This window comes from Thermochaetoides thermophila (assembly GCF_000221225.1).
Source record: "Thermochaetoides thermophila DSM 1495 unplaced genomic scaffold scf7180000011816, whole genome shotgun sequence".
Classification (NCBI taxonomy): domain Eukaryota; kingdom Fungi; phylum Ascomycota; class Sordariomycetes; order Sordariales; family Chaetomiaceae; genus Thermochaetoides; species Thermochaetoides thermophila.
This window is the reverse complement of record NW_006383032.1, coordinates 3,455,189-3,475,220: the sequence shown is the minus strand read 5'-3', so window position 1 is coordinate 3,475,220 and position 20,032 is coordinate 3,455,189. Positions and strand designations below refer to the sequence as shown.

Genomic DNA, 20,032 nt, shown 5'->3' with positions numbered 1-20,032 from the left:
CCCCCTTCCCCCCTTCCTTCCCCTCCCTCCCTCTTTCTCTCTCTCTCTCTCNCTTTTTTTTTTTTTTTTAATTTTTTTTTCCCATCACCATTCCTCTTAAAACTCACCTAGTAACATCAATCTTCTTCCCCAAGCCCGTCCCCCATCCCAACAGTGCTAATTACAACCTAGGCAACCCACCTCGACCTCTCCTTAGGCTGCCCCTCTCTTCTGCGCGAACTCTGGCGCGTCCGTCCCCGTTTGCACGTCTTCGGACACGTTCACGCCGCCCACGGTACCGAAGTCGTCTGGTATGATGCGTGCCAGCGGGAATATGAACGACTCATGCTCCGTCCTGCGAAGGGACTGCTTTGGGACCTGATCCCTAGCATGAAGTGGGTCGAATCACTCTCCGTGGTATGGTACGGCGTTCTGTCAATTGTGAGGAGATGGTTTGGGGGGAGTAGACAGGGAGGGTTGTTGGTAAACGCGGCGGTTATGTATCGCGACTCGGGGGTGTTGGGGAACCCTGTTACGGTGGTCGAATTGGACTGATTTGCGCAAGTTGAGAGATTGAGGAATACAGAGATAGAGAGAGAGAAAGAGAAAGAGAAAGAGAGAGAGAGAGAGAGATAGAGAGAGAGAGAGGGTATAAGATCGTGATCCTCTATCTATCATGATATCATTACTACCATCTCTACCATAGGAAAATACACCAGCATAATCAATCCCTACATATTGGTACCATACCATTACCAATGTACATACATACCTCCCTACACTAGGTAATCCCCTAGACCATAATCCTCCTCAACCCCTCAACCCCTCCCAGTACCTTTCTCCCCGTAACTGGGCACCTCCCCTCGCCACTCTCCCACTTGCCCTCCCTTCCAACCATGAACTTCTCCTGCCGCGGGTGCGTGCCCGCCAGCCACTTGTGGATGCACGCATAGCAGTATACAATACCCGTCTGACAGGCCGTCGGCGTGGTGATCTCGTTCTCGCAGATCGGGCACAGGTCTGTCGAGGCGGGAACCGGCACCGTGAAGATGGGGAGGTAGGAGGAGGCCGAAACGGGGGCTCTTTCGCGGAGACGGCGCTCTTTTTCTTCGGGGTCTTCTTCTCCCTCCTCGCCGTCTTTCTTTTCGGAGCCTTCGCCTTGTTGGGGGTCTTCCTTCTCCTTTTCCTTCTTGAGTTTCTTGACGGGTTTCTTATCCGACAGGCCTGACACGACCGGAGGGGGGAGGTCCAGACTCTCAGCTGCCCTGCGAGAAAGCTGTTTCGCAAAATCGCTCGCGTGCCACCACTCCAAGAACTTCAGCGCAAAGATGCTCGCCGGCAGGGCGAGTGACAAAGCACCCGCCAACCTGGCAGCCACGCTCCCCCTAGCCCCCCCCTTTTGCCTCATCCTCTCCTCCAGCTCCTCGACTGCCTTGTAATCCGCGGCATTCATCCGCCTTACCCTCGTCCCGATCATCCACAAAAACGGATGATGGTACTTGCTCCCATCAAACAAATACGCCAGATTGAACCCCAACACCGACAAGTAATACGCCGCGTTCAGCGTCGGGTAAACCCTCCTCAGAAACATCCGCCACCAATACGCCGCCTTCTCTTTAGCCGGGGCCCCCGGCGCTGGAGGGGCGTTATACGCCGCCCCCAACATCGCGCGCGGCGCATCTACCTCGTACGCCTCGTCCAATTTTCGCTTCAGGTACGGCAGCCCGACGATCACGGCCAGGTTCTTCCAGATATCCCTGCTGCTAAGTTTCAACGCCTGGCTCACTGCCCCCGGCGCGGCCGAACTCGCCCGGGGGATCTCCTCCGCCAGTGCTTTCTCCCTCTTGAGTCCATAAAAGTGTTCCGTAAACGACCCGCCGCGCGTGTGAAGCCAGTGCCGCTCGATGAGGAGAGCAAAAAGGGCGTATAGCTCGTCGAAGCGGTTCAGGATGCGCAGGAGATGACGGGGGTAGCGGTGCGTTAGGAGGGTTAGGATGTAGCGGACTGTTGGGGGGAGTAGGGCGTTGAGTTGTTGTTCGGAGAGCAGCTCGAAGAGGGAGGGTTTGCCTTCGTCGAGGGAGAGGCGTTGCGAGAGGATGTACTCCATGGTTGCGGCGCGTCGGTGTGTGGACTTGGACTTTGTTTGTGGTGGACGGTGTGTTTGGGCTAGGTCGGGCTGTTTGGTGGGATCATCGAGTCGATTTGTTTAGTTTGTTCGGACGATACGCGCTAGAAGTTGGAGGGCCGGTCGATCGCGATGTGATGTGGACGTCGTGCTGTGTCGAGACGACGAAGTCGTCGTCGACGTCGATGTTAATGTGTTGAACGTTGACGCTTAAGGGGCTGACTGAGAGGTTGATGCGACGGCGATGACCAGGGAAGGGAACCTGGAAGCTGATTGCAGCTGAATCGCGCGGCTTCAGCTTCTATCAATCGATAAGGGAGTGCGCCGGGTCAAAAAGTCGCCAAACAGGGGGGGGGGTGTGCGCACCGAGTTGCCGAGGCTCAGTTCCCCGGATTTGGCGCGCGGCAGGGGTCTCGGCTGCTGTGAGCTGTGAGTGGGCAGCGGGGTTACACTTGAGGTTGGGGTCTGCCCCACTGTGCGGTACATTCCAATCCATATGCAGCGGGCGTGAAGACCGCTTATAACCCTGACACCGCGCTGTTGTGTAGTACCTGGGCCTTCTATCCGAGGTATCAGATTAGAGGTGACGCTGCCGTGAGTGTGGTGTAAGTGCTACTTAGCCCTACAATTTCCAGAAGTTGTCATGTTGTTTTATTTTTTTTTCTTATCGAGAATTCTAACTTACCAGAGTTTATGTATCTGCTCACTTTAACACACTCTCCTGATAACCCCGTCCCATTGCCCTGACAACGAACCATTTCGGATAAATATCAACACTCCTCAGAGAAGGAAGACGTCATGGCTCAACGCAAGGACTCGAAGCCGGCCGAGCATGCCGACAAGTTTCTGAAGATGTCGGATGAGGAGCGGATCAAAGTTTTGTTGGAGGAGTTTGCGCAAAAAAAGGACGATGTGAGTACTTTAACCCTACTCCTAACCCTCTTAACCCTCTTCATCTGATCTCTTTATTCTATCACGTATCCCTTCCTCACTCGACCCTGATCTTTCCAAGCCCCAATACTATACTTTTTTTTTTTTTAAAAAGAAAGCTGAACCTCTAACTTCTCCTTCATTCCATTCCCCTCATCTGAGGTCCCCTAACTGACCATGTGTACGCAAGGACTGGTCCTCCCACCTCCTCCCCTCCCTAACCCTGCACTCCATCACGCCCGCCTCCCCCCCGACTCGTCCCTACCCCCTCGTAACCTTCAAATTTACCGTCCACCCAACCCACTGCAACCGCCTACGCAACCTGCACGGCGGCTGTGCAGCCACTCTCTTCGACTTCTGCACGTCGATCCCCCTTGCCCTCGTGGCACGCCCGGGGTTCTGGAGCTACCTCGGCGTTTCTAGGACGTTGAATGTTACGTACCTGAGACCGGCGCCCGAGGGGTCGACGGTGCTGGTCGAGTGCGAGATTGTCGGGGTAGGGAAGAGACTTTGCACGGTGAGGGGCACGATGAGACGGGTCGAGGACGGGACGGTGTTAATGGTTTGTGAGCATGGGAAGGTTAATACGGATCCGGATGTGGCGTCTAAGCTTTGAGGTGAGGCGTTTTGGTTTAGAGGGGGTTGAATAAAGGATGGAATTGAGGGGTAGACCTAGGAAGAGCTTGCCGGAGTTAAATGTGGGCGGGCTACGGATGAAGCGGAAGTTGGGAGGGTGTGTACGTTGGCAGCTGGTACATAAGAGTCGATTTTCTAGGAGGATGAGGCGCAGTTGAAGGGTATTACGGGGATGATTATGGACTAGGTCGGATATCCAGAGGTGCTATGTACAAGACCATAGATCTGTTAACTCTTTTGTATCAAGATTAGGGTCCAATATCATGGTCAATAGTAGGCTCTTTAAACTTAGCCCGACCTGGGCTTAGACGCATATTCCCTTGCAAACTTGTATATGATTGGTCCTCATCCATCAGAGTTCCGTACCAAAAAAAAAAAAAGACTAAAAAAAGTACTACACTTAGCGAACCCATATGGTGATATGGTGAATAATATTAATGATCAGCATAGCGCATAACCTAACCCCAGCCAACCCATACACAACCTCATACCGATACCAGACAACCTTTATCCCACCAAACCTCTTCTTCTTCTTCTTCTTTCTTTTTTTTTTTTGGTTCCCTTCCCCATACCGAACTACCCTCTCCCATATGGAACTTCAACCTCACTTTACCATCCATCTCCCTCATCCTCGTCCTCCTCATCCTCCTCATGCTCATGCCCATCCTCTTCATCCCCTAAATCCCCTCCCATATAATCGAAAAAAGACCCATGATCAAAATACCCCAAATCCCATGCGTGCTCCTCATCCCCAAACGTATCATCAAAGTCCTCTCCAAAGCCATCATCAAACCCCCAGTGCAAACCAATATCAATCCCATGCTCCAGGAACACCTCATCCTCAAAATCCGGATCTCCCTCGTGCCCTTCGTGCTCATACTCCGCCATAGCATCATCTACTACTGCAATTGTTAGCCCACTGCCCCCCACCAAACCCAGGCAAGGAAAGAAACATACTAATAGGCAACAAATCCTCCAAAAACGTCCCCTGCAACTCCTCCCCCTTGGCCACTCGATCCGACACCTTCCACCACGCCGTCGGCCCGCACGGCCCGTTGGGGTCATAGTCCTTATCAAACCAATTCCCGACCACCCCGCGGGCCGACCTGATCCCGCCCAACTGGATCCCCTCACTCTTCCAGCGCTCCTCTCCGTTATAGATGCTGTATGACGTCCACCAGACCTCGCCCTCGGGAGTCATACGCACCGTGCCGCGCAGGTCGGCGTCGGCATTGTCGTCCCAGCTGCCGTCCAGCGCGCGGGAGAAGCCGACGAAGTGCACGACAGGGTAGTCGGGGTGATCGGAGGGGCCGGGGGGTTCGATGCGCGAGACGCGCGTGCGCATTAGGATGAGGCGCATGGCTTCGCCTACGCCGATCGGGGGCCTGGGGACGTCGTTCGGGAGGTTATCTCGCCAGGGGAAGTTGAAAGCGAAGAAATCGCTGTAGTCTGGACGTCGTCAGCACAGGTTTACCCCTCGCTTGGAGACAAGATAAGGACCTACCCAAGAAACAAACAACCCTCAACCAACTCCCACTAACCCCATACGGATCCGTCCTCTCCAGCTCCCTCCGATCCTCCTCCTTATCTTTACCCTTCCACCAGGGGATATAACTCCCGGGCCAAACCCCCGCAAAAGGCTTCCCCCAAAAGTTCTGGAATATCGGCCACCCCTCCAACCCCTTATGCCGAATGTTCGTCCCCAGTACAATCAAGATCGCCTCGACCTTCTCCCAGTCCACCTTCGGGCCCTCTGTCAGATCATCCTGCTCCAGAAAGGGGCCCCATCTAGTGCCAGGGGTGTACTCGCGCAGATCGTAGACCTTGGAGCATGCCAGGGCGTATAAGCCGCGCCCGCCGCTGGCACCAATACGTCGGCCCACGACCCTCCCATGCACACAGATCGGGATGGACACGGCCGGCGCGACAGCCGATGCCAGGCTGCACCCATACAAGCAGTGTAGGTGGGCACTGGCCTGATACACAGCCTGGACCTCGGGGTCTTCACTGCGACGAAGGACCTTGGGCGACTTATTCCTCGCGCTTCGCCTTCTGCAGGTGCAGTTGGGGCTCATCTCGTTACTCCCCGTCCTGGTCATACTCTCCTGGCTGGAGCTGCTCCCCTCGCCGTTATCCTTCTCCTCCCCATCTTCCTTCTTCTCACTGACTTCCCCCTCACTTTTCCTCTCCCCCCTCACCGGCCTCTTCCCCTCCACGGCTAGCGCCCTGGCCCGCTCCCACAAAAACGACCGACACAGGAACGCCTCCCTCGCGGTACTCGACGCAAACAGCGTTGTTAACCACTCCGCATTCTTCGACACGGGGTAGGTCTTGGACCTGCTGCTCCTCGACTCCCTGACTGTGGTGCTATCCCCCCCATACTGCGTTTGCACGGCCCTCTTCAAAAACCTCACCACCACATCCCTCACAAACGGCAGCTCCGCCTTGCGCTTCTCATCCTCGATCTTCGACGTTGGCGAGCACAGACGTTTGAGCTTGTACAAATCGGCTAGTTCGCGGGCGTAATTTATCTGCTGCTGCTGCTGCTGCTGCTGCTGTTCAGACCCAGAACTCTCGGATTGTCTTGCTGCCGTTCCATTGGAGAAGGCGTCAAACTCTCGAAGATAAATCTCTCGACACAGCGGATTGTTGTCAACGACAAAGTTGTATAGCGCCCGACAGGTTTGGGCGACGTTGGGTAGGTCGTCGGGGTCGACGTGGCGGAGGATGTTGTGGATTGTTTCGGGGGGGAGTTGGGTGAGCAGCATCGTGTGAGAGGTGTGGCCGAGCCGGATGGCTCGGTAGGATACTGAAGCAGTTCTTTTCCGCTGTTGTTGATGTTGCTATTGCTACCGTTGGCGCTGGCGTGACTCCACGTCTGCAACGTGGCAGCGTTGGCGAGGGATGGTTGCTGTTTGCCTTGGCTTTTTTTTTTTTTGTGATGTGATGCTGCTATGAGCGATGGAAGTGATGACGGGAACTTGGACGCTTCTGAATCCACTTAGTCGGGTGGGGCCTTCAAACACCTAATCGAGAAGTTCTGTCTCTGAAGGCCAGGAGGGTCGAGATCGGAGTTAGGAGGGTATTCTCCGACAGATTCTCTATGTCTCCGGTGCTTACTCGGTAGCTGAGGTAATACTGAGAGGTCGAGTCTCAGTCTCACTCAGGCAAGGCTGGCCTTCGTCGGTCAGTGCTGATATACCAACCGAGCGTTACACAACGGTAAGAGAGCCGCCCAAGAGCAGGGAGAGCAGGGGAAAAGGACCGCCTGAGAAACCGAGCGCTGAGACTGATGACTGATGCCCGAAAATCTGATTATCTCAGCAGCTTCAGAAGTCTGCCTCTCTCGCAATTGCGGCAGCAAAGTTGTCCTTCGAGAAGCAACTGGTCGTTGTTTAGTTCTCAAACCACGATCAAATCGTTCTGTTTTTAAATTGGCGAGGTGAGCGGAAGGTAAACCAAGCCAGGCGGATACGATTGACTGAAGCTAAAGAATGATGCAAGAGAAGCTGGAATCAATCGATGGCACACGGGATGGAAGGTTTGATCTGGGGGTACCCACAGTTACATTGGGGACCGGGACCTGGTCTGCACTTTGAGCCTGCCCCTCCACTAATCCAGTGGGGTACTGTTTTTACTTTCTCTACGCTGGGGATTGGAAGCCCCACGTTTGCTCTTTTAATCGCCAGTCATTGCGGGCCATTCTTTAAGACGGGGATACTGCAAGATATTCTGCAGGTCAGAAGTATAATATATGATCTATTACTTTACGTTGCATTACCATCAAAAATAGCTTAACAAAGCGTCAAGTCAGCCAGACGATCACGGTTGTATTGTAACGGTAGTTTAACCCTTTGTCTGGTGCTCACTCTGTAGCGAATGTCAAATGCCCATGATATCACCACCGCAGGCAACCTCACGATAAAACGGTGACAGCCCCCTCCGTCTCCATTCATCCCAAATATCTCTCCTCTACAACCGATGACGTCGCAAACGACGATCCCATCCGTCTGCTGTGTCACCTCGCAGCTGGCAAGATGGCGCCATCCTCACGGAAATCCGGAGCCTCATTCTACTGTTTCATGTTCAACTCTCCCCTACATCCATACATACATACATACATATACTTAAAACCCAATAGCAACTCAAAAAAAAAAACGAGGGGTATACGTGTAAAAAAAAAAGCAAGTAAATGATAAGATGAAAGCAAAAATAAGAAGAGAAAATGATGATCAAGCTAAAATACTATGAACGAGCAAAGCATCACGAGCAGGTAGTGCCCAGCATGCCCAGTTACAAAGAGAAAATGTTAACAAAAAAACCGCCGCCCCGCCCCCCTCGCCATCCATGGATATATGTAGTGTTAGAGTGTGAAGTAATTGCTCCCATCGCATGAAGATACCCTTCATCAACCATCACCGTTGCCTCCCAGGATGAGAACACATTCCTTTTTTTTTGTGTGTGTGTGTGCATGTGTACTGAACTCTTGGTGTCAGTGTCATAGATTCCAAATTGTTATTTGGTGTCCTTCACCCCCTTTTCTTCCTTCCCTTCCTTCCCAACCTAATAGGCTCTCTCCCTCCCCCCCCCCCCTTTCCTTCTTTTTTTTTAAAAAAAAACCACAACCCCGAATTCCCGTTCATGGTAGAGAGGTAGAGAGGTATAGTAGTATACTCATCCCGAGAGAAACCAGATAAAGGAAATCCATCGATGATGTTATGGTAAGAAAATCATGGTATGATGATGATGATGATGATGATGATGAAGATGATGATAATGACGATAAGTCAAATGAACCCCATTCTCCCTTCTCCTTTTCCTAAAATTCATCAAGCCACCGGCTGCCCCATATTCAACTGAATACAATTATTCAGCAGCGTGGCGCCCTCATGCAGGAGCTCCCACCTCGTCGCGTCAAACGTGTCCTTGAGCACCATTAACAGCGGCGTATTATGGCTAATTCCTTGCATATTCTTCAACTCCTCCGGCGACTGCACGCTGCCATACTTAGCCAAGTACTCTCGCATGCCCTGCACCTTCTCCTGCTGCGTCGTGGGCAGGGGAATACCGGGACTAGCCCCCTCCAGCGCGTACCCGTAGCACCAGACAACCAGCGCCGCGAAATACAGGACCCACGGCCGGTTGAGCAGCACGTCGCTGCTGGCGGAGTACAGCTCGCCGTCAGTACGATATGATACTCCAGGAGTGTCTGACTGCTCCGGGCAGAGCACCGACTGGAGGAACTTGAGGGCATAATATGTCGCGTCGCGGGCCTTGGCCGTCGGCGCCCACGCATCCTTCATACGGCGCTGCGCGCTGTTGAGGTCCTGCGGACCAATAGTCCGCCCCAACAGGCGCTTGGCGCGCGCAAAGATCTGGCAGTCGACGATGTCGACGTGCATGGCCATGTGAGCGAGGTGGTGCAGGACGATGCGGCTCTCGAAGACGACGTTGGCCTCGTTGCGGCTCTGCAGGTCGTAGTTATATGGATCGGCCGATAATTCGCTGCGCTGCTTCATCAGCGCCTTGTCGAAGTCGCTCTTCCACGAGTCGAACGCCCGCGTTAGCGTGCCGCGCCATTTGTCGCGCCCTCCGAGCGCCTGGCTCACCCCGCCGCCGAGCGAGTTGACCTGCAAATCGCGCTGGTTCATGTGCCAGCTGACGCTGAGCAGGCCGGCCATCAGAATCATGCGGCCAAAAGCGTTCGTTTGCACTTCCTGGTTGCTGAGCGTCCTCTTCAGGCCCTCGAGGAACGAGATCGGCTTACAGCCCATCGACATGAGGTTGGATTCTATCCTCGCCACCTCCGCGCTGCTGGTCGCCTTCCACAGCTTGTCGTCACACGGCAGCGGCAACCGCATCTCGTGGGCCACCATGACCGTCGAATGGCCGAACATAGTCGCGTGAATCGAGTCGATAACGAACGCCGCAAATGCCGCCCGCCGAGTCGCCTCGTTCATGATCCAATGGTTCCACCATTCCTCCGGCGTAGTAGCACCCGCAGCCGAGCCTTGCCTGGATCCGTTCTGCGCGTCGCGAGGGTTCGGCGGCGAGTCGAGTGCCGACTTTCCGATAAGTGCTCGTCCACGGCGCATGAGGGTAATCGTCGTCGCGTGGTGAATGTGCGCCCGCTCGTGCAGCTCTCTCGTCGAGTACATCTTCTCGTACAACTCGAGCAGCAGCAGCGTCTGGAAGACCCAGAGCTTGGCTGGCGGCCGGCAGTTCGGGTCCTGGAACATCTCCCACCGCAGATGCCATGCCAGGAAGTTGGCCAGCGGCGTACCTGCCTTGGCCCCCTTTTGCCCTTGCACCTTGTCCAGGCACGCGGCGCCGATCGTCATGATGGCAATCAGCAGCAGGTTCGGCGTCTTATCCGGCGAGAAGGTCGGCTTGTGGAGAATCGGTACTTGGTCGCTGAAGTGCAGCCAGTAAGCGGCGATGTACTGCTGCATCATCTTACGGCTCAACGGGTGGTTGTCGTCGTTGCGGTCGCCCTCGAGGATGCTCTCGCGTTGCCGCTCCACTGGGGTCCTGCCATTGTCGTGGAACCGCTCCTTGATCAGTTCGTACACCTCGAGCGCCTTGTCTTCTGAGATAACCATCTCCGGCAGATTCTGGTCAAGCAGGTTCGTAACCGACATAACCTGCTGCGGCCCCGCCGGTTGAGGATAATATCCAAGCTGGTTCGAATCGTTGTAGTAGCCCATGCCGTAGTTGCCAAAGTCCCCGTAGCTGCAACGAAGTTAGCACTAGACACACGAAATCTCGAGGGATAACACTCACTTGTTGTAGCCCTGCATCGGCATGCCAGTCATGGGAGACTCGCCGCCCTGGCTAAATAAGAATGCCATAAAATCATCCGGCATGGCCACATAAGGGGACTTATTGATGATACCGTCAACCTGGAATACCGGCATGGTCTGCTGCATCCCGATCTGGTCCAACAGCATCATGTCGCTCGCCTGCTGCTGAGGCTGCTGATCGCCAAACTCGGTCGTCGACTGCTGCGATGCGTACGACGTCTGCTGCTGCTCATCCCGATGCTGAGGGGCCACGGAAGCAGGCGAAGGATGAGAGTTTGCGGCAAAGTCTGACGGAGGAAGCTGGAAGGCAGGGAAGTTCTGGGAAGGCACAAATGACATGCCGTTGGCAGACTGCGGAGTGTTGTGAGGCTGCGTATGATAGCCAGGTTGTGCCGAAACTGGAGACATGACGCTGTAAGGACCAACATTCGTCTGGATCGCCGGCGGTCGGGGGGCAGCTGGGGAATGATGAGCCTGACCCGGAGGGATGTGTGTGTAGTTCGGATCGTGACGCATGTAGTCGACACCGTTTTGGGTCCCGTTCGGATATGCTGGTGGCGTGCTCGTCATGGGGCTGTAGGGCGTGGCCAGGCCGTCCTTCGTCGTCGGATATTGTAAGCTCATAGATCTCGGCTTGGGGTATGCTGTCCCAGGACGATTCACTTCAGGAGACGCTGATCCAGGCGCCGGTGGGAAAGTAGGCGGTCTGGTATCGGTGACCGGAGTAACTGGTGCTGCAGCCTGGCTCATCATTGAGTCTTTGCGATTCAAGGCTGAGCCCTTGGCATTGTGGCGGTCCTTGTGCCGGTTGCACAGGTCCAGCCGGACGAAGGTCCTCTGGCAATCGCCAATTCCACATCTGTACACTTGTTTTGGATTGTGATTGAGCTGATGACGATAACTGTGACGGTGTCAGCCAGAGACTTGGGCGCAGAACTCCTTCGACTTCACCCGGGGGGGGGAGGGGGATCCACGTACAGATGCTCGGCTCTCGAGTAGCTTTTCCCGCAGCCCTTCTCGGGGCACTCAAACTTTTTGTCCAGACCCTTTCGGCTCCTTCTCCTCTTTCTCGCAGGGCCGTCCGAGTTCGAGGAATGGGCCTGGTCTCCTCCATGCTCGCCCTCCTCACCTTCGGCGTCGTCTAGCTCGAGGTTGTCGACATCCTTGTCGTCAGACGCGCTCCGAGGACGGCTGTTCTTCTCCTGTTCATTCTCCTGCTTGATCTCGGGCTTGATCTCAGGAGGGGTCAATTGTTGCAGTGTGGGAAGCTGCACTGGCTGCGAGTCAGGCAGCGAACCAGTGGTGTCTCGTGGCGGGGACGTAAGAATCGAAGCCATGATGCCCCCGCCTAGCCCATCGGCAGTCAGCGGCACAGACTGGTTTCACGACCAGGTGACACGATCCGGGATGGAGGGACCTGGGAGACGCGGCGGGGCTTTTCGATGCTGTAGCTCTGTAGTTCGGCGTAAAAATACAAAACAAAAAGCAAAAATCTCCGTCGGCAGGTGTCCGCGACTTGACGTGGGCACGAATGGATCGCTCAGCGGAGAGACAGAGACAATCGTACCGGTTGTATTTGTAGGATGGATGTTTCTGCTGATATTGAAGATGGAGGAGTTGGTGTGTGGCTGAGGTCCTTGCTCAAAGAGAGAGCGGGGTGCGGATGAGGAGGTTTAACAGAAAAGGAAAAAAAAAAAGAAAAAAAAACTCGGTAAGTAAGGTAAGTGTATGTAAATAAAGTCGGTAAGGGTAATAATAGGAATAGAAATAGGAATCGGTAGGGCGGTAAGCTTCAGGCAAGTGTTCTCTGTCGAGCAAAGAATGTGGAGGATGGTGGCACGCTGATCAGTCCAACAACAGGTAGGGGGTGGCCGCAGCTTATTTCGAAGTTGTTTTTCACGGGCGCCGAAAGATGTCCGTTTGGGCTTGGTATGGGATTCGTAGTCGACAATCAACCTCACCAGACCAGGTTCGAATGAGCAGGCTCACGGTGTCATGAGCAGCCAATCCGCCAGAAGCAGCCAGCAGCACCAGCAGCACCTAGTAGGCAGCACTACAGATCGGATCAGGAGAGAGCCGACGTCGTGCGCAGCCCGGCGGGTCCCGTGTCGAGTCCCGACGAACGGTTCAGGTAAAAGGTTAAAAAACCAAAAAAAACCAAAAAAAAACCAAAAAAACCGGCACCACTGTAAGTACTGTACTTGGTTGTATGTGGTTGTGTGTGAGAGAGATCAAGCCGCCTGGTCGGCAAAACAATTGGTTTGGGGATTGGAATTCGGACTGGAACAAGGCGGTGGTGGCGGCGGTGTCAGTCGTGTGAGTGTGTGGGCGAGTCTCACTTCGTCTGGAAGGGCGACCTGGAACTAGGGTCGAGACCAGGGAGGGAAGAGTTGAGATGGACCTGGATCTGGCCGTGACTGAGTCCAATCTTCTGCTGCTGCTCGGCCCGGGCGCAGGGCATCAGCAGAAAAGAGAGAAAAAGAGAAAAATTCAGAGACACAGCGTCAAATGCTTCCTTGCGGGAAAATGAAGAGAAGGCGGTTGGCTATTGCTGGAACGGCGCAGCTCAATGCATTGGATTGAATGGAGGGATACTGCCGAGAGGAGCCAGCAGAGAACTGCGAGTCTGTGTGTCTGCGACCACACAGAGACAGGCGGCCAGTGACCGGGCTCGGTGGAGAGCCACACACTACAGACCTGAAAGCCAGGAAGTCGAAAAGTTGGAGCAGCAAAGCGGGGGGTTTTCCGGGTGCAACACCTGGACTTCGGTGGGGAGGGGTGGGTCGAGCACCTGCAGGCAACTCGATGGTGGATGGACAGATGCCTAGGTTGGCTGGACGGACTCTAGCGGGCCCAGTGGGCACCAACCTTGGCCTCGCATGCGCCCTGGGAGCCACCAGAACCCACAGTGACAGCGCTACGAACCTTGGGTGGGGCACCCCGCCGCAACGGGCAAGAAATGGAAGGCAGGAGAGGCGCGTCGAGGCAGGAAAAAAAAAAAAAAACCTCGCGCTCGCCGGCCAGACATCCAGTTTGGTCAATTAAGGAGCATTAACCACTGCTGCCATGAGGCATTATGGTGCTCTGTTCTATAATTTGCAATCTTGCCTCGGCGTATATTGACTTATTATAACAGAGACGCGTGGTTTGGACGACTGTCTCTTAAGACGATGAGACGGAGGTAGAGGTCCAATGCCTTTGTAGTGCGGCTAGTTCCAGATTTGCTCTGCTCTGTCCGGCCTTGACTGCACGGACAATATCTGCGCCCTCCATATGTCAGATATGATCCGTTCAAACCAGGCGGCGGCAAACTTTCATGGCTCTGGAGTGTATCTCGACATTGGTGTAAATCTAGGCAAAGACACATGAGGGCAGGGGCGAAACCATGGCTGGTTGTATCCATTCTCGCGGATCGAGGCCCGGCAGCTGGATGCTCATCGCTGGCATGGCGCCTGTTCGCTGATCTTTTCAGGCTCTGCAGAGCGCAAGCAAACACGGCACGGCGACGCCGGCGCATTGGAACGCCGTGACGGCATCGCAGTCCAAAAAAAAAATATTAAGCTTCTACAGCTTCCAAACTTCCATCCAAGACTTCCATCCCAGACTCCCAGACACGGCTCACGTGTGCACGTGTGTAGCATATGCAGTCTTGGTAGGAGGAATGCGTAACCACCTGCTGATGTCTCCGTCTGCTGTTTCGATCCCATCGCCGCAGCAGTTTGCCGTCGTCATAGTCCGGCTGCTCGCTCGCTGTTCTTCCCGGCCTACCGACCCTCCTAGACCATACAGCATCACCACCACTGCGACTACACGCGACCCTACATAGACTATAGAGGTACCTTACCTTGGCGATCCGTGGGTCGTGAGATGGTGTTCCAATGCTCCAGCCTTTCCAACGGCAAGACTGGGCCTGGCCGCGGACGCTTGAACAGATCCGTGAACGGCGAACGGGAGAGTGGGGGTCTTATTTCGCAGGGGGCCAGCCAAGCGAACGGTGTCAGGAGATGGTGCTGCCGTGACCGATTTTGAATCGCTTGCTGTGTGCAGGGTTCGGTTGAGAAGCTGGACCGCGCTAGTTCTCCACCCCGACCCCCAATCCTCGATTCACGGATTACTAATGTGGGAAAGTACAGGTACCTAATAAACCATGTTTGTACCTCCCGCTGGATGGCGATCTGTTGCCTTCCCCAACCCACGACCAGCATGCGGCTGTGCCTGTTCATCTCGTTTCCCAAGCGGACCAGATGAAGCGGAAGGATGAAAAGGCTTTGCTGTGAAATGAAGATAGCGTCCGATCGTCATTTCTGTTCCTTCTAGCGGTCAGTATGCCTTTCAGCAGGGGGTGCCGGGTTAAGTTACAGCCTTAAGTCGAATTAACCCGGTATCTTACGCCGGTTTCCGGCCAGAGGAGCCGACGAACCAGATCACGGCCCGGGCCTGAGACGGCACACTGGGCCCACTGCGGATATCGGACGAGAGCTAGAGATAGGCTATAGCGTCTGTAAGAATCACAGCTCTTAGCTGCGACTGTATGAGATTGAGCTCCCCCCGGAATCGGCGTTCATCAGTCGAGGGGCGAAGTGAAGACGGCTGGCCATCGACCTTTTGGACTATGAAAGAAACATGCTTGTGGAGCAAACCGTACAATACAAAACATTCAGCTCCCTAGCGTATCCATACGCTACATACATCAATCTCGCACGGCGCAAAATGGCCCCAGATTTCCGCATCTTGGTCGGTTGTTTGCTGGAGTGTGGCGTGGCCAAACTTCCCCAGGCACCCCGGGGTGATTCTCACTTCCACCTGCTCCGGGCGGGGGGACACACATGGCCGGGGAGGAAGGGGGGGGAGGGGAGAGGGGGAGGGGGGGAAACGTCCGACCTACGGTTTCGGAGCAGGCCCATATCTGGGTTTTTGTAATCTATCAGGTTCACATCATCAGCAGTGTTGAGGAGTCCAGAGGGCATAAATGGGGAGGCTTCGTTTCCGGAGGCGTCCACCCTACTCCGTGCAACTGCCGGCCAGTGGTGCAGAACTAGTCGCGATGGGAACCACTCCGATATATCTTCGCGACGCGCTGCTAAATGCTTTCTCGTGATTTTACTTTGAGAATCCACTGGTTGCTGAGTTGTGTGAGCTCACCGGCTTGTTGGCCGCCCCTCGCTTCATTTCCAGTCCCATGACCCCGCCTGCAATATCGCTTTCCTGTGCATGCCCTCCTTTTTCTGGCCTAGAGGAGGTCACAGAGAACTATCTTCTTCCAGCCTCACTCAAACAGAAGAGATGTCTTCGTATAGACCATAGAGCGTTACTGTGGCACTCAGATAGTCCGTTTGAGCTGAAAACATGTCCCTGACATTGACGACCCCCATGCTACGATCCCCAGGATGAAAAGTAGGAGGTAGGCGTGGGATGCCATCTGATGGCAGTTACAGGGATCATCCCCTGTCCCCTTGGGTTGGCTTGCGCAGAGAAAATGTGGGGAAAAATTTGCGTTTTTCTGATTGGCTGGAAAACAATGCCATTGTCGACGGGCGTGTTCACCACCCATGTTCTTCCGTCACTGTCGCAGCCAAGAACAACAGTTCACCAAGGAAGACCGCCAGACAGCCCGACTCATCGAACATTTCATCTCCAGCCTTGCCGATAGCGAACCGGGAATTGCAAATAGTGATCAGCGATCTTGTCGAACGGGATCTATTTGATTGGCACCATTCGAGACAATCTTCCTCTCCAAGGACTCCAAGCACATGGCAGTGATTCATCAAAGAATTCCATGATTGGATTGGAGAGCTTCGACCCATGAACGGCTGATCAACGCCCGATAGGCCGTCAAGGTCAGTCTAAAACCTTCTCAACAGGAAGGCCATGGCCAACGCATGCTTCTCATTTAAAACGCCACGCCCTCTGCCTGTGTGACCCCCACACTCCAGACCTGATTGTTACCGCCAGCCTGGCACGATCTGTAACCCACAATACCTGGCCCTACCGGCTGGGTCTCGTGGTCATGTCGAGATTTCCGATGACATTGTTGCTGGGCATTTCGAGAGCACGCAACCACACCTGCGCTTGTATAGAGTATGCTTGCAATCTTCGGATATGGGCTCGGGAAATGCTCTCTCCATGAGACGGCACACGCTCAATAACCGATGCCTTAGCCGCCTTGGCAGCCGTGAGGTGTCGCAGTAGAGTAAGATCAAGTCAGGTTTGCTTCCACGACCTCTAACGAGGCGATGTCGTCACGATCGGTAAGTTACCAAGACGGCCCCCATTCTCTCCAGGGACTTCAGGATCGACGCGGATATGTGGGGATGCCGTGTGAATGATCAGCCAGGTGTTCTTGTTCTCGGTTTTGGCTGCCAACAAGGGTTGTTGGGCAGGGCGGTCGTGGTTCGTCAACTTCAAACCCCAGCTTCAACCAACAACACCAAGAGCTCCTTCGAAAAGCATGTCATCTGCCCCCCAATCAGCAACCGGCAGGTCCCATGGCCGCGGCGCATTTTGGTGTGGTGGTGGTGGGCGCCGCTCCGCTAAAGCGGTCGATGGACAGTGAGGATGGGGGGGGGGGGAGGCGAAAGGGAACCACCGATGAGACAGCGCCACTGAGGACCTGGTGGACAGCCTTGTTGCTGCACGTCGACGAAAGGGTGAGTTGGGCCCTGGGGTGCGCTCCCTCAAAGGGGATATTCGTCCACACCCTCTTCTCCAGAAAAGGTGCTGTAATCCCGCGCTGCGGCACAGCCAAAGTTTCGAGGGAGAGAAAACGGGTAACCTTCGTATAGGATCGAAAGCTTTTATTGATCATGAAATTAATGTCTTACACAACCACTTACTTTAACAACAATATTGTCAGCTTGGATTGTCATCCCTATCAAGAAGTCAATAGGTGGTCGTTGGAGCAGGCCAACATTGATGGGGCAACTCAGGATGCTCAATCAGCTTCTCCAGCGTTACAACACGTCTACTGGGAAACTCCATTTTCCCCCTCCCCTCCTCCCCTTCTCCCAAAAAAAAAAAAAAACTATGAAATCCACGTGAAATCCAAGATCCGTAAAGTCCGAACAAATATCCACTGTTTCTTGGAAACCAGACACTGAATTATCGTGTTTTGTTCGGCAATATGAGAACCAAGCGCTCGCCTACGTCAAACACAATGCGGGGTAGGTAACCCAAGCCAGGGACGAGATGCAATTCTGCAGTACCAGACGCATGCAGGGTCTGAGATGGCGCCGCAGGTCAGATGTGGAGGGCGGTCAGGCGACAGAATGAATACATGCACTAGCATTCCTTCCAACCATCGCCGACATTGCCATCTCCTGCATTGGAAGTTCCTGAGAACTCCTGACTTCAGCTGGAGATAGGTTGCGATGGAGGTTACCTGAAAAGGCATGCGAGCTGCCCAACGCCGTGGCAAGCCAGGAACGGGCACTCCGATTTGAAATCTGCAACAGCAGCAGTAGCAGCAGCAGCAGCAGCAGCAAGAAGAAAACGCGCTTTTCTTATGGCCCGACCCCAGCGAGATTTTCATACATGCTGTGCAGAGAAAGAACTTGCAGTCGAGGGCAAGCGAATAAGCGTTGGCGATGGAGTTTGCCCACTGCAGCTGAAACTCTCACCCCATATCAATGAGAGTCGTAAGGCTGGTGTCCACTGCCTAATGAACCCAGGCTCGTTGCGCAACGAATCAGCGTTATGGGAAAGAAACGCGTTCCAGAAGATCAGCGTTGCTTCATCGTTCGGATTGTCAAGGTCGCCCCTCTTTGGAGGGGTGGGCTGGGTGAATTAAGGCTTCGGGTCACTTCCTTCTCACTTTGAAGCTTCCAAGTTCCTAACTTCTTTTCACCTGAACCAGATGAGGGAAATCCAGGCGACTTGGCTTATAGGACGGAATAACTTTTGGCTGCGACCACAATGTGAGGCCTAAGACAACCGGGCTCAGCCTCGAATCAACGGTTCTGTCGCCTCGGGCCGCAACCCGAGTGACTCACTTGTTGGTACTGATGATCAACTCACTGGGATCTCAGACGAGTTCGTCGAGGCACAATGATCAGTGCGGGGTTCCAAGCCAGCGGTTCTTGTGCCACGGTGCGGCGCGCAACCAACCCATGGCCCCAGCCACACCTCCTCCCAGCAAGCGAAACAACGCACAAGCCAGCAAAAGGCCGAGCTCGCGCCCAGGGCGGACAGGAGACAACGCAGGCCCGCGACCCGGGCACTGCACAGCAGACCCAGTTTGACCCAGCGCAGGCGGTGTTGAAGTGCACGGATCATGGGCAAAAGATGACCCTGTTGTGTCGTCAGACCCTCTTCAGCCTCGTTGGGGTTTTGGCTTTCGCTTCTATGCCTTGCCTTGCCTGCCATGGCCAAAAGTGTGCTGCTGCTCCTCTTTCCCAAATCTCTCTCCCCGTGCAGACCCCTATCCCACACAATGCTTACGCCTTCCACAGCGCATCGCGACCATCCGAGACGCAGAATTGTTCTTTCTTCCTCGTAGCAAGCGGCTGGAGCTGTCGCTGCACGCATACAATTTACTGCTCCCGCTAAACCAGCTCGTCGACACCGATCCTTCCGACTAATCCGCTTTATTTTTTTCGTTTTTCCCCGTATTTTCTGCTATCCTTCTCTCCGACATCGCCGTCGACCTCAACCATCGCCCGCAATGCCACCCAAAGCCGCGCGGAGCGGCCACGACGACTCTAAAGCCGACTCGACGGCTGCAAAAGAGAAGAACGTTGGCGGCGCCGGCTCCAATGGCAAGATGCGCCGGGTAGCTAGCAGCCAGGGCGCCAGCCTGCGCGAGGTCGCCAGCGCAAATGCTGCCAACGCTGCTGCTGCTGCTGCTGCTGCGGCGGCTGCGGCGGCGGCGTCCGCTGCGGCCACGGCCAGTGCTTCTACCAATGCAAATGGCAATCAGGAGAATAACGTTCCTGGGGTATGCATCTGCTCAAGTCACTCCTTTCTTCCACTTGCTTGCAGCTTCGCGCTCCGACTGGACATCCGCTGACAGCTCTGCAACAGCTCCAGTGGCCCGCCTTCGAGCGAGACGTCCTGCACGCTTACCGCCGGGCATATCGACTCAAGACGCCGACCTCCTTCGTGAGCGACGTCCACCAGTGGGTGCTCACACAACCCGGCAGCATCGGGCTGTACTCGCCGACGATCGCGCGGCGCAAGGAGTTCCGCCGGCAGACCAGCGACCAGCTCAACGCCGCCGTGAGAAAGCACTTCAACGCCATGGGCTTGCAGGAGAATGATGTGATTGTCGAGTTCCTGCACAAGGTCCGCAAGGAGCACATGAAGGTCCGCAGGCGACGCTTCTTGTACATGCCCCGTGACCGGGATTACTAGACACGCTTTCGGGTATATCTCTCTATGGACAGCGAAACTGGTACATACGGTACTATTTACAGATACTCACACATACAATACTTTGGGTCGGTCAGGCAGCATACACAAGGCACACACGCATTCGGACACGCACACATACACTTGCATTGCATCCTGGGACGGACTCGACACGGATACCTCGAATTCATGGGTGATACCTGTTCGTTTTGTT

General features: G+C 54.7%; 6 protein-coding genes across 6 annotated transcripts in view; 3 read left to right on the top strand and 3 right to left on the bottom strand.

The window, feature by feature from the left end:
- The window catches only part of CTHT_0030330 (uncharacterized protein), a gene marked incomplete at both ends in the record, with an annotated part of 1,466 nt that extends 932 nt beyond the window's left edge, over positions 1-534 (top strand). The window contains one exon of the mRNA XM_006693422.1: positions 172-534. Coding sequence (XP_006693485.1) covers positions 172-534 — 363 coding nt within the window. The remainder of the gene's footprint in view (positions 1-171) is intronic.
- A 238-nt stretch (positions 535-772) lies between these two features.
- Positions 773-2,086, bottom strand: CTHT_0030320 (putative peroxisome protein; the record flags this gene model as incomplete). The annotated part of the gene is made up of 1 exon (XM_006693421.1): positions 773-2,086. The coding sequence occupies one exon, from the start codon at positions 2,084-2,086 to the stop codon at positions 773-775; it is 1,314 nt and encodes a 437-aa protein (XP_006693484.1).
- An 816-nt stretch (positions 2,087-2,902) lies between these two features.
- Positions 2,903-3,650, top strand: CTHT_0030310 (uncharacterized protein; the record flags this gene model as incomplete). Its single annotated transcript, XM_006693420.1, has 2 exons — positions 2,903-3,016; positions 3,225-3,650. 2 exons carry the CDS (start codon positions 2,903-2,905, stop codon positions 3,648-3,650), a joined length of 540 nt encoding a protein of 179 aa, XP_006693483.1.
- Positions 3,651-4,279: 629 nt separating this feature from the next.
- Positions 4,280-6,438, bottom strand: CTHT_0030300 (uncharacterized protein; the record flags this gene model as incomplete). The annotated part of the gene is made up of 3 exons (XM_006693419.1): positions 4,280-4,569; positions 4,628-5,119; positions 5,202-6,438. 3 exons carry the CDS (start codon positions 6,436-6,438, stop codon positions 4,280-4,282), a joined length of 2,019 nt encoding a protein of 672 aa, XP_006693482.1.
- Positions 6,439-8,499: 2,061 nt separating this feature from the next.
- On the bottom strand, positions 8,500-11,810 carry CTHT_0030290 (zinc finger domain-containing protein; the record flags this gene model as incomplete). The annotated part of the gene is made up of 3 exons (XM_006693418.1): positions 8,500-10,402; positions 10,454-11,332; positions 11,452-11,810. The coding sequence occupies 3 exons, from the start codon at positions 11,808-11,810 to the stop codon at positions 8,500-8,502; spliced, it is 3,141 nt and encodes a 1,046-aa protein (XP_006693481.1).
- A 7,322-nt stretch (positions 11,811-19,132) lies between these two features.
- On the top strand, positions 19,133-19,821 carry CTHT_0030280 (uncharacterized protein; the record flags this gene model as incomplete). Its single annotated transcript, XM_006693417.1, has 2 exons — positions 19,133-19,405; positions 19,492-19,821. The coding sequence occupies 2 exons, from the start codon at positions 19,133-19,135 to the stop codon at positions 19,819-19,821; spliced, it is 603 nt and encodes a 200-aa protein (XP_006693480.1).
- Between the last annotated feature and the right edge of the window lie 211 nt (positions 19,822-20,032).